The sequence below is a fragment of the Pseudophryne corroboree genome, chromosome 1 (assembly GCF_028390025.1).
Source record: "Pseudophryne corroboree isolate aPseCor3 chromosome 1, aPseCor3.hap2, whole genome shotgun sequence".
Lineage (NCBI taxonomy): Eukaryota > Metazoa > Chordata > Amphibia > Anura > Myobatrachidae > Pseudophryne > Pseudophryne corroboree.
Window position 1 is genome coordinate 700,670,817 of NC_086444.1, and position 14,146 is coordinate 700,684,962.

The 14,146-nt window shown below is 45.5% G+C and overlaps 1 protein-coding gene across 6 annotated transcripts in view; it reads right to left on the bottom strand.

Moving 5' to 3' along the window:
* Positions 1-14,146, bottom strand: part of PIP5K1C (phosphatidylinositol-4-phosphate 5-kinase type 1 gamma) — a 336,412-nt gene that overhangs the window by 70,352 nt on the left and 251,914 nt on the right. For all 6 annotated transcript variants that reach the window (XM_063914840.1, XM_063914837.1, XM_063914838.1 and 3 more), the window contains one exon: positions 13,664-13,696. In XM_063914840.1, coding sequence (XP_063770910.1) covers positions 13,664-13,696 — 33 coding nt within the window. The remainder of the gene's footprint in view (positions 1-13,663; positions 13,697-14,146) is intronic.

Here is a 14,146-nt window from a genome sequence, read left to right on the forward strand (position 1 = left end):
TTCCATACAAGAGGGAAGAGGTTTAGTGATTTTAAAGATCCTCAAATCAGGTGCATCAGGGTGTGATCCCTGTGGATACCTGTGGACATAGGAGAAATTCCGTTATCAACGGTAAGTTCTTACCATAACGTATATTTCTCCGGCTGGGTCCACAGGATAACATTGGGATTCCCAAAGCCTTTTTTTAGTGGTGGGGACGCTCCTGATTAGACAGGAGAACCTTTCGCCCGAATTCTGCGTCATGAGAGGCAAAAGTATCCAAGGCATAATGTCTAATGAATGTGTTAATGGAAGACCATGTGGCTGCCTTACAAATCTGTTCTGCTGAAGCACCATGTTGTGCTGCCCATGAAGGACCTACCTTACGTGTAGAGTGCGCAGAGACATTAGCCGGAGCAGGGAGATCAGCACGAGAATATGCTTCTGAAATTATCATTCGGAGCCATATTGCTAGCGTCTGTTTACTAGCAGGCCATCCTCTTTTGTGAAATCCGTAGAGAATGAAGAGAGCATCTGTCTTTCTGATGGCACTAGTACGATCTACGTAAATTCTTAACGCACGGACTACGTCCAGCGACGCTTCTCCCGCAGAAAGTCCCGATACCTGAAAAACTGGGACTACAATTTCTTTGTTCAGGTGAAACTTTGAGACCATCTTCGGAAGATAACCAGATCTAGTTCTGAGAACTGCTTTATCTGGATAAAAGATCAGAAAAGGAGACTTACACGACAGCACTCCTAAATCTGACACTCTTCTAGCTGACGCCATCGTCCGTAAAAAGAGAACTTTCGCCGTCAACCATTTAAGATCTGCTCTCTTAAGTGGTTCAAATGGAGCCCCCTGAAGGATTTTAAGAACCAGATTTAAATCCCAGGGTACTGCAGGAGGAACAAACGGTGGTTGAATGTGCAACATTCCCTGAAAAAAAGTACGCACATCCTGTAGGTTAGCAATCTTTTTTCTGAAACCATACAGTTAATGCCGATACTTGAACTCTCAAGGAAGCCACCTATAAACCCTTATCCATTCCTGCTTGGAGGAAATCCAAAATCCTGGATACTCTAAAAGATTTTGGATCCATACCTCTTTCGCTACACCAATGAATATAGGCCTGCCATATTCAATTATAAATACGAGCTGAAGAAGGCTTTCTTGCTCTTAGCATGGTTTGGATTACCTGTTGTAAAAATCCTCTTGATTTTAGGATAGAGGTTTCAACAGCCACGCCGTCAAAGACAGACGATCCAGATGGCTGTGATAACAAGGACCCTGCATTAGTAGATTTGGACGTTGAGGAAGCAGAATTGGAGCTTCCATGGACATCCTTAGTAGATCTATGTACCAATGCCTTCCGGGCCAAGCTGGAGCTATTAGAATTATGGCTCCCTTTGCTTGATTTATTTTCCACACCACCCTGGGTAACAGGGAGATTGGAGGAAACAGATATGCCAGATGAAATTCCCATCTCTCTGACAGTGCGTCCACAAGGATCGCCCCGGGATCCTTTGTTCTTGACCCGTATATCGGAACTTTGTTATTCAGACGAGACGCCATGAGATCTATCTACCTGTTTACTAGAGTCTGAAATACTTCCGTGTGTAACGCACATTCGGTCTCCTGAATGATGTGTCGACTGAGAAAGTCTGCTTCCCAGTTCAGCACTCCTGGCACAAACACTGCGGACAATGCTGGAAGATGGAGTTCTGCCCATCTTAGTATGTGAGTTACTTCCTCCATCAATCTTTTGCTGTGAGTTCCTCCCTGATGGTTGAGGTATGCTACTGCTGTTGCATTGTTTGAGCGGATCTGGACTGGTCTTCCTTGCAGAATGTCCTTTGCCTGAACCAGAGCCATATATATGGCCCTTATTTCCAACAGATTTATTGGCAGGCAACTTTCCCTTGTGGTCCATTTTCCCTGGAACCAAAAACTTTCGAACACTGCTCCTCAGCCCTGAAGACTGGCATCCGTTGTCAGTAGTTGCCAATCTGCTATCCAAAACGGTCTCCCCTCGTCTAGATGTACCGTCTGTAGCCACCAGGCTAGTGACCTTTTTACGTTTACTGGAAGCTTTATCATCTGTGTTTTTATTGTCTGATGTTTCCCATTCCATCTGGTTAGAATGAGGTGCTGTAGACGTCTGGAGTGGAATTGTGCATATTCCACCATGTCGAATGTTGACACCATCGGACCCATCAGTCGCATTGCTGCATGGACTGATACTGTCTGACTGTGCAACAATTCCTGAGTCATTACCTGTACTTTGGATATCTTTTTCCCAGGTAAGATTATTCTTTGTAGACTTGAATCCAATATGGCCCCCAAGTGAACCATCCGTTGTGATGGCCTCAGAGATGACTTTTCCCAATTTATGAGCCATCCGTGTCTTTGTAGACAAGCTATTGTCTGTTGGAGATGGCCCAAGAGTAATTCCTGGGATTGTGCAAGGATTAAAAGATTGTCTAGGTATGGAAAAATTCTTATCCCCTGCTTGCGGAGATAAGCTGCCATAACCACCATAGTTTTGGTAAATACCCTGGGGGCTGTCGCTAGCCCAAAGGGCAAACCCTGGAACTGAAAATGTTGGAGGATGGCAAACCTGAGGTAACACTGATGGGACCGTGATATGGGCACATGTAGGTAAGCATCCTGTACATCCAGAGATACCATGTAATCTCCTGGTTCCATGGCCAAAACTATGGAGCGTAACGTCTCCATGTGAAACTTTGGAACCCATATGTATTCGTTTAACATCTTGAGATTGAGAATTGGTCAGAATGATCCATTTGGCTTTTGAATCAAAAATAGGTTGGAGTAAAACCCCCATCCCAGTTTTGTCAGGGGTACTGGGATAATTACCCCAGACTGAAGCAATTTCTGAACTGCTTCTTGCAGAGCCCTGGCCTTCGACTCTATACGAGACGGGCTGGTGCAAAAAAAACTTTGAGGAGGCTGCTTCTTGAAAGGGAAACAATAACCGAGAGATACCACCTTCTGCACCCAAGCATCTGTCGTCGACTGCTGCCATATGTGTGCAAAGTGAAGGAGTCGGCCCCCAACCCTGGAGTCCTCCAGGCAGAGGCCCGCACCCTCAGACTGATGGCTTCTGTTCTGGCTTGGAAGCTGGCCGTCTATTGGCCCATTGCTTCCTACCCCTAGCTGATTTATTGTACTGGGGTTGCTTAGAATCATCCTTTCCTTTTGCTTTACCTTGCCATCGAATTGGCCAAAATTTTGAACCCCTCGATCTAGGGTTATAACTAGCCGGAAACCTGACCTTTTTGGATTCAGCTTACGATTCCAGAATATCTGTCAATTGTTTTCCAAACAGAATATTACCAGCAAAAAGCAAAGCTTCCAGAACTTTCTTGAATTCTGCATCCGCTTTCCAAGTACGTAGCCAAATTGCTCTACGAGCGGCTACCGTTAAAGGCTGATGTTTTAGAAGCAATCGTACCCATATCAATTGGTGCTTCTTCCAAATATTACGCAGCTTGTTTTATATGGCCTAGATGAGACTCCTGCTCCCTGGTAGGTGCGGAGAGGCCACTCTCTAGTTCCTCCGCCCATTCTACCATTGCTTTTGCCATCCAGGCTAAAGCCATAGCTGGCCTTACAACAGCCACTGGCAGAGAAAAAATGTTTTTCAAGAAACCATCTATTCTTCTATCTGTGACATCATTCAGTGAGGTAGAGGGCAACGGTAAAATAGATTTTCGCACAAGTCACACGACATGTGCATCTACTTTAGGAGGAACTTCTCTTTTAGAACAGTCCTCAGCCGGAAAAGGATAGTAAGAATCCCACTTTTTCGGAATTCTATATTTCTTATTGGGTGTAGCCCAAGGTTTTTCCATAATTTCCGTCAGATCTTCTGACCCTGGAAACTCTATCCTAACTGTTTCTTGACGTTTAAACACAGGTGCTTTCGATTTTGATATTGCCTTGGCTGATTCTTCCAGAGACAGAATAGCCTTCAAAGCATCAATAACTTCAGCTATATCTTCAGAGCTGAAACCCTCCGACTGGTCGTCATATGGGGAATTTGAATTTTGTATCGTCTTGTGTAGTCTGTAACATAGATGTATCTACACTGGTTTTACTAGCCTGCTTACTTGTTAAAGCTGCTGGAATTAAAACACAAGAAGGGAGCTGCATGTAAGGGTTAATAGTGTATCCTACTCCCGGGAGTGGAACTGCAGGTGCTAATCTGTCAGCTATTGTAGATAAAGTCTGTGCAAACACACCCCATTGTGGATCTACTGGTTGCTGAACCAGAACCTGTCTTTAACTTTGCTGATGCGCACAACAGTTTGCACCATAACCCGTCATAAGTTAGATACTGGGCTAACACCCCTACTTTACAAGATAAACATGTTAAGGGTGTAGGAGTCCCTGATAAAGTATCCTCGTCACTTTTGCCACTCACAGACATGGTAAATAACCCGTTCATACAATATGCTACACTCTCTGTGACTGAAATCACTTATATAAATATAGAAGTGATATCAATCTGACCACAACCCGAGCACCCGAATTGAGGTTCAGAAACAATACCGACAAACATACAAAAAGTCAGCAATCACACTAGCAGTCAGTCACATGTTAAATATTAGACATTGTCATACGAGTATATAATCAACCACAAAAATACTTCTCCAGTATGTACAATTACAGTATTGTATAATTAGCGTATTCTGTTTTTAAACAGCTATTTCAACAAACTTTTCAGACATATTATTCTGCATACTGTACTGTACAGGCCTCATATGCATTGTGTACCAAAATGAACTATTCGTACTACACAGTAGATAGAATTTTAGTACTGTATAACCCTTACTCAGTAGAGTGGGATACAGGGAGACTCACCCCACTTCCAGGATCGATCAATACGCTCGAAAGACGCTGAGTGGATCCAGACGCTACTAGTGTACACTACCGCTCCGGTAACTGATAAAGGACACAGACGCTCAGTGAACGATTAGTGTATGCAGACGCTCCTGTCCGCGACCCGGTCTTGGCGGTAAATTCTAGTGTACATGGTCGCAGCGGCCTAAGCTGCGACCGAGTTCCCTCGTGGTAGCGTCTGAGCCGGAAGTGAGGCAATCAGTTCATGGATGGGAGACGCACGGAACTGGTCATGAACTGGGGGGAGGGGCGACCAGGAGAGCGTCTGACTCCCCCTGCTGACAAACTCCAGGGATCGCGGCCTCAACCTAGTCTTGGCGCCTATGATCCCTAAAGCATAGCGCTGGAGCACTTAAGGGTGGCGGCGCATCAACCACTGTTTGTAGTCTCCACCAATACAGTGCGGCTGTGTTCGAATTCCCCTAGTAAGTGGAACCGATGCCTTACCTTCTCCCCATGCTCTGGCCACAGCCTGGTAACGTCTGCTGGACTTGCTAGAACATCCGACACAGACGCCCGCTGAAACAGCACTAGTACCCAGAGGTAAGCGTTGTTGCGACCCGGTGGAGAGTTGTTGGAGCGGCTCTTTCTAGCATGCATTTAAGACGCTGTTAAGAAAGATCACTCAAAACATAGTAAGACTATAAAAAGAAAATAATAAAGCTTAGGGCTGCCTTATCAACAGCCCTGTGACCATGGTCTGGCTTCTGACGCAACCAAACAAAAAAACTGATTTGACTGAGTTGGTGGGCGGGATTATATGGATGAGCCCGATGCATCCTGGGAGGCCAGAAAGCTTGTGACTGTTTGGTGCCATTTCCGCTGTCGCTCTGGCATATCCCAATGTTATCCTGTGGACCCAGCCGGAGAAAAATGTATCTACTCCAGTTTGGAATAAGGCTGTAACATAACAAAATGTGAAGTGCTGTGAACACTTTCCGGATGCACTGTATGTATGTATGTATGTATGTATGTATGTATGTATGTATGTATGTATGTATGTATGTGTATGTATATATATATATATATATATATATGTGTGTGTGTGTGTGTGTGTGTGTGTGTGTGTGTGTGTGTGTGTGTGTGTATGTATGTATGTATATGTATATATATATATATAGATAGATAGATAGATAGATAGATAGATAGATAGAGAGAGAGAGAGAGAGAGAAGCGAAGGAGCCGGCGCTTAGGTACTGTTTGCGGTACTAAGTTTATATAATGACGTATAGACACCTAGAGTTGACACATAACACTCCTCAATTTTTCTTTGAGTGGCAGCTTGTGAAGCAGAAAAATGTGTTTGTTAGACACATACAGTGAATATAGGAAGAAAAGAACACAAGTGCCAAAATGTGTTTTAAATTATATAAAAAGGTAAAAGCAGGTATATGGGGTGGTAAGTTTAGCTTGATCACTTATCTGGTTTAGATATGCAATGATCTTTCAGCCTTCATTTGGATTCAGTACATGGAAATAAAAAACAGCAAAACATAGTGTGTACCATTCATAAAACATATCGCATAACACTGTCTGAATCAGAGCGGCATCATTAGGGATTTAGCAAGTTCCCACTAGTAAATACTTCTTAGCCACATCAGTGTAAAATTTAAAAACATAAATTTAATACAATAACATAAGAATGGCTGAATAACACACGTACAAGAATTAAAAACATATAGAACTTATCTGTCCATAAATTGGATATCTGAAAAGCGCGCCAACGCGTTTCGTCCGTCAGTGTCTGGACTTCATCAAGGGGATGAAGTCCAGACACTGACGGACGAAACGCGTTGGAACGCTTTGCAGATATCCAATTTATGGACAGATAAGCTCTATATGTTTTTAATTCTTGTACGTGTGTTATTCAGCCATTCTTATGTTATTGTATTAAATTTATGTTTTTAAATTTTACACTGATGTGGCTAAGAAGTATTTACTAGTGGGAACTTGCTAAATCCCTAATGATGGCGCTCTGATTCAGACAGTGTTATGCGATATGTTTTATGAATGGTACACACTATGTTTTGCTGATTTTTATTTCCATGTACTGAATCCAAATGAAGGCTGAAAGATCATTGCATATCTAAACCAGATAAGTGATCAAGCTAAACTTACCACCCCATATACCTGCTTTCACCTTTTTATATAATTTAAAACACATTTTGACACTTGTGTTCTTTTCTATATATATATATATATATATATATATATATACTTGAGGCCTAAGAAGCATAATCCGTGATAAGTGCATGTATTGTGGGGATGAGTGCGCCGCATCGGGGCTTCTAGGTTAGACCCTGGCGATACAGTTTAAGATGTGTTCTTAAAAAGGCCCAACAACATTTGTTCTTTAAAGAAAATGCCGGAATGTCCGGAATATGTAAGGAAATCCTAGTTAACTTCTATTCATGTGTTATAGAGAGAGTTCTTACATATGGAATTGTAGGGTGGTTTGGAACCTGCACTGCAGCAGAGAGCAAGTCTCTTCAGAGGGTGGTAAAAATAATAGGATTTTAATACCTACCAGTAAATCCTTTTCTTGTAGTCCATAAGGGATACTGGGGTCTTAGTACAATGGGAGTATAGATGGGACCCAAAGGAGCTGGTGCACTTTAAATTTCTTCAACTGGGGGTGCTGGCTCCTCCCCTCTATGTCCCCTCTTACAGCCAGTATATGTAAAACTGTGCCTGAAGGATAACGGACATACTTGAGAGAAGGAACATAACAGTGAGTGATGAGATTCATACACCAGCACACTAACATAAAATGACCAGCAATGACTGGTAACAAACAGCAAAAGCTGAACAGGTAACTTTTATAAAGTAAAACCTGCAGAAAAGTCAATGCACTGAGGTGGGCGCCCAGTATCCCTTATGGACTACGAGAAAAGGATTTACCGGTAGGTATTAAAATCCTATTTTCTCTAGTATCCATAAGTGATACTGGGGTCTTAGTACGATGGGGACGTCCCAAAGCTTCCAGAACGGGCGGGAAAGTGCGGAGGCATCTGCAGCACCGCCTGCCCAAACTGGTTATCCTCTTTGGCCAGGGTATCAAACTTGTAGAACTTCACAAAGGTGTTCTTTCCCGACCAGGTAGCAGCTGAGCATACTGTAGTTGCAAGGCCGAGGCTCCACGGGCAGCGGCCCAGGAAGACCCCACCAATCTTGTAGAGTGGGCCTTCAGAGACTGCAGAACAGGTAAGGCTGCCAACACATATGCCTGTTGGATGATAAGACGAAACAAACGAGCAATGGACTGCTTAGAAGCAGGGCAACCCTTTTTCTGTGCATCAGAGCACAAACAAGAGGCCTAATTCAGACCTGGTCGCACGCAAGCTATTTTTTGCACTGCTGCGACCAGGTAATCGCCGCCTACAGGGGAGGGGGTAATGCCTTTGCAGTGGTGCGTTCGTTGTGCAGTCTCTGCACAGCTCAAGACTTACTCACCCGCTGCGATGATCCGGCCAGGAGCCGACGTCAGGAACCCTCCCTGGAAACGGCCGGGCACGCCTGCGTTTTCCTCGACACTCCCAGAAAACAGTGAGTTGACACCCCCAGTGGGCATCTTCCTGACCATCTTTGTGTGTGACGCTGCGAACGCTTTCTTCGTTGTTTCCGTTGCTGCAGCGACACACCTGCGCATTGCGGCCCACACGCATGCGCAGTACAGACCCGATCGCACGGCTGCAAAAAACTGCAGCGTGCGATCGGGTCTGAATGACCCCCAAGGAATCCGTCTTCCTGATCCGAGCCGTCCTCTTGATATAGATCTTCAAGGCTTGCACAGCATCCAATGCCTCCAGAAGAGCAGAAGTGCCGGAACCACAATAGGTTGATTTAAGTGGATTGCAGAGATGACCTTCAGCAGGAACTGCTGCCTATTCCTGAGCTCCACTCTGTCATCATAAAAGACCAAGTAGGGACTTTTACAAGATAAGGCCCCCAATTCGGAGACACGACTAGCAGAAGCCAGGGCCAGTAACATCACCATCTTCCACGTGAGGTGCTTTTCTTCTACCGTCATCAGAGGTTCAAACCAGGAGGACTGTAGAAATTTCAACACTACATTCAAATCCCAGGGTGCCGTGGGCGACACAAAAGGAGGTTGTATGTGAAGTACTCCTTGCAAGAAGGTCTGAACTTCTGGCAACACTGACAATATCTTCTGGAAGAAAATTGAGAGAGGTGAAATCTGGACCTTAATGGAATCCAGATGTAAGCCCTTATCACACCAGCCTGCAGAAAACGTAAGAAACATCCCAAGTGGAACTCTGCAGGCGGATATGTGCATTCCTCGCACCAAGAGACATATCTTCTCCAGATATGGTGATAGTGTTTTGATGTCACAGGCTTCCTGGCCTGAACCATGGTAACAATAACCTTTTTGGAAAGGCCTTTGTGAGCTAGGATGTTCCGCTCAACCTCTATGCTGTCAAACAAAGTCGCCGTAAGTCCGGGTAGACGAATGGTCCTTGTTGAAGATCTCTTCTCATTGGCAGAGGCCAAGGGTCTTTGACGGACATGTCCAGAAGATCCGCGTACCATGCCCTCCGAGGCCAATCCGGGGCAATCAGAATTGCCTGGGCTCTTTGATTCCTGATTCGCTTTAGCACCCTTGGGAGCAATGGAATCAAAGGGAACAGGTAGACCAGCCGGTAAGGCCAAGGCGACGTTCAGTGCATCTACTGCACTCGCCTGAGGTGCCCTGGCTCGTGAGCAATACCAGTGAAGATTCTTGTCGAGTCGAGAAGCCATAATGTCTATTTGTGGGCAGCCCCAACAGTCAATGATCTGCTGAAACACCTGATGGTGGAGACCCCACTCTCCCGGGTGGAGATCATGACGACTCATGGAGTCCGCTTCCCAGTTGTCCACTGCTGGAATGAAGACTGCGGACATTGCTCTTGCATTTTTTTCTGCCCAGAGGAGTATCTTTGACACTTCTCGCATGCAGGCCCTGCTTTTTGTCCCTCCTTGTTGATTTATGTACGCCACCGCCGTGGTGTTGTCTGACTGAACTTGGATCGCGTGATCCTTGAGTAGAGGAGAGGCCTGAAGCAGAGCATTGTAAATTGCCCGAAGTTCCAGAATGTTGATCGGAAGTAGGGCTACATGGGCTGACCACCTGCCCTGGATCTGAGCCCCCTGAGTGGCCGCTCCCCATCCTCTCAGACTCGCATCTGTTGTGAGTAGGACCCAATCCTGAATCCCGAAACTTCGACATTCCTGTAGGTTTGAGGACTGTAGCCACCACAGAAGGGAAATCCTGGCCTGAGGTGACAGCCGTATTATCCGGTGCATCGGAAGATGTGATCCGGACCACGTGCTCAGGAGATCCAATTGAAAAGTTCTGGCATGGAACCTTTAGTACTGGATCGCCTCGTATGAGGCTACCATTTTCCCCAACAATCTTATGCCTTTGCATGGATGCATAGTCGAGTAGGCCGTAGAACCATTCGGACCATCTCCTGGTGTGTTCTCGCTTTGTCCTCTGGGAAGAACACTTTGAACCACAGTATCCAGAAACATTCCCAGGAACAGGAGCCACTGAGTTGGCTCCAGGTGTAACTTCTGTAAATTGAGGATCCACCCATGGTGTGACAGAAGTTGAATAGTGTGGTCTATATGGAGCAATAAAAGCTCCCTGGATCTCGCTTTTATCAAGAGATCGTCCAGATAAGGGACAATATTGCCCCCTGGACCTGGAACATCATCTCCGCCATCAACTTCGTGAACACACTCAGAGCTGTGGACAGGCGGAAGGGTAGCGCCTGGAACTGGTAGTGATCGTTCAGCAGGGCAAACCGCAGGTAAGCCTGGTGAGGCGGCCAAATCGGGATATGGAGATAAGCGTCCTTTATATCCAGCGAGACCATGAACTCCCGTTCTTCCAGACCCACAATCAAATAGGGATTCCATCTTGAATCTGAAAACCTTTAGGTAAGGGTTTAAGGACTTTAGATGCAGATGGGGCCTTACCGAACCGTCCGGTTTCGGTACCATGAACAGGTTGGAATAGTAACCCTTTCCCTGTTGTTGTAGTGGCACTGGAACAATGACTTGGGACTGGAGCAACTTTAGGATGGCCTGTTGCAGCGTAACACGCGTATCCTCCAAAGCTGGTAAGCTTGATTTGAAAAATCGTTGGGGATGAGCGCTGTCGAACTCCAGCTTGTAGCCCTGAGAAATGAGGTCCTTTACCCAGGCAACTGGCAGTAGCTTTTCCAGATGCGGATGAAGTGACGCAGTCGAGCTTCCACCTCGAGATCCCCTTGGGGTGGGTGGGCACAGTCATGCTAAGGCCTGCTTAGTGGAAGCTAAACTGGTGCTCTGTTCCTGAGAACCTGCGTCTGCTGGTTTTTTTGTCTTACCTCTGGTGCCTCCAGTAGCATCGGAGGCACCTCTGGCTCTAGATCTAAATTTGTTAGAACAAAAGAACTGCGCAGATGACCTCAGGTAAGAACGTGTAGCCGGCGGGGCCCCAGAGGGGAGAAACGCTGAATTTCCCGCAGTAACATTAGAATTCCACGTATCCAACTCAACCCTGAACAGCCACTCCCCTGAGAAGGGGAGAGACTCCACACTGCGCTTAGAATCTGCGGCCGCTATTCACTAACGCAGCCATAGGGCTATGCGCACAGACACTGCCATGGCAGTAGTCCTAGCATTAAGAGCACCTATTTCCTTGAGAGAATCAAACAGGATGCGTGCAGTGTCTTGGATGTGTCTTATGAGGGTCACTGTAGTAACCAGGGGCATATCCCTTCCCCAAGACCCTCCTGAATATAAGTCGCCAATGTATGAATGGCATGTGTCATCCATCAACCCGCTATCACAGGTCTTTGTGATACGCCAGCCGCTGTGTAAATAGACTTTAGTGCAGTTTCTATTTTTCTATTCCCAGGGACCTTTAATGTAAAGGTGCCCGGAGCTGGCAGTACCACCTTTATTGACAGGCGGGAGATGGATACGTCCACGGCTGGGGGATCTTCCCAATTTTTCCTACCTTCTGGGTCAAATTGGAAAGTGTGCAAAAATCTTTTTGTCACCTGATATTTTTTATCAGGATTTTTACAGGCTTTCTTAAACATGTCATCTAGTTCCGGAGAATCAGGAAAAGTGACACTGAGTTTTTTCTGTGCTAAGAAAAACGACTGTGGTGCTGCAGCATTTTCTAAAGGGATTTTTAACACATCCCCGATAGCCAGTATGAGTGGCTCAATACTCTGTGCAGCAGTTGAATCCTCGGTAATAGGCTCTAATTCCTCCCCCTCCTCCTGTACCTCTACCTCAGAATCTGAGAGTAAATCAGGCAGCCCACGTTTATGTGGCCCTGAACTAGGGAGGGGGGGTTGTTTATCACCTGCCTTTACAGCTAAATCTGCGACAGCCTGCTGCAGCTGTGTGTCTTCTGAGTATTAGCAGTGAGCTGGGATGACATATCTGCCATCATAGTTTTTATTGCACCAAGCCAGGATGGCTCCTGACCCTCCCCTTCCCAGTCTCCTCACTAGCTTGGGAGGATTGACTGCATTGTGCACAAGAGAGGGAACCATCCGTAGAGGGAGAGAATCTGGTGTGACACACACTGCATAATTGGTGTTTGACCATGTTTACAGTAGACAACACACACACACACACACACACACACACACACACACACATTACAATAGCAAGCCTGCCTTACTGTATGTGAGGAGACACAGAATGAGTGAGGGACAGCACACCCAAGCTTGTCAGGCACAGTGAGACTGCAAGCTGTATCTTTACATACTGTATATCACAGTGAAACACCACCAGAATTATTGTCCTTTTCAGGACACTATATAGTGTACATCAGTGGCTCTCCTCCTTATTTACACCCCTGTACCAGTTTCCTGAGTAACTGAGTGTCTGTTGGAGCTGTGTGTCCTTGCTGCTGCAGTTGGAAGCAGAGGAAGGTGCCAAAACGCTGCTGGTCCCGCTCGGAGGAAGCCCCGCCCCCTTGCAATGGGGACGGAGCTTTGTAGTTATTCATACTGGCAATGTCTCCAATACAGTGTAAAACATTAAATAAATGCTAGTTTTCACTACCGCTGCCACTGTACACAGGTGGGGGGGGAGGGGGGGGGGGGGGGAGGGGGAGGTTATAGATCGCGGAGCTCCAGAGTGTACATCCTCTCCTGAGGGCACATTTTTCTAAACTGGCTGTAGGAGGGGGCATAGAGGGGAGGAGCCAGCACACCCAGCTGAAGAAATTTAAAGTGCACCGGCTCCTTTGGACCCCATCTATACCCTCATCGTACTAAGACCTCAGTATCTCTTATGGATGCTAGAGAAACTGCAAGTAGAGCTACTGGAGTTAGTTTGCCCAGTATTTACAATGTATATAAGAAAAGGCTTCTCACCAAGTGAAAAGCATCCTGGGAGATCCATCACATTCAAATCTCGGGATGTTCTCTATACTGCCATCTAACAAGTATACTTTGTCAGAATATCCGTCTAAGGGGCAGTTTTTTTCCCAACAGCAATAAATGTTAAAAATAGTACAAATCTTAGATAATGGAAATATTTTGCAGAGGATGTTCCTTTGTTCTTGTGGTTTCTGTACTTGCTCATGTTTATATTTTGTTGGTTGTTCATGCATGTGAACCATTGATGACAGTACATTATTATTGGTTGTAGTGTTTGCTCATCTTATTGTCATTACCAACAAAAACCATCTACTGATTAAAAGTAAAAAGACCACATTCAGATACCGAATCCTACCTGGCCTCATATCCTGATGACTGAGTGCGTCTCCTGGAAGAGAAACAAAACATACATGTCGTTCAATGCTAATGCTGTTTGCACTTTTATTGTCTTTTGCAACAAAAACTACTGATTAAAAAGTAAGTGCACATTCAAATACGATTTTTTATTTTTAAGCTGTAATGATTTGTTAAGCCACACTATTTGGCTGTTCTTCTCAGCCTTATTTCACGCAATTTTCAGAAGATTTCCCCTAGCTACTGGAAAAAAACAAAAAATCTAGTCACCTTTAAAAAAATAGCAGCTATGGGCGTAGCTACCATAGGTGCAGGCGGTGCAGCTGCTATGGGGCACAGAACTGAGAGGGGCCCACCTTCTCTGTCACAGTTACATGTGTTATATACATTTTTCGTCATTTGGTGGTACGTAGGGGTCCTTTCAAACTTTCTCCTTGGGGCCTGCAATATATGTAGGTATGCCCCTGGACCTGCTCATTGTAGT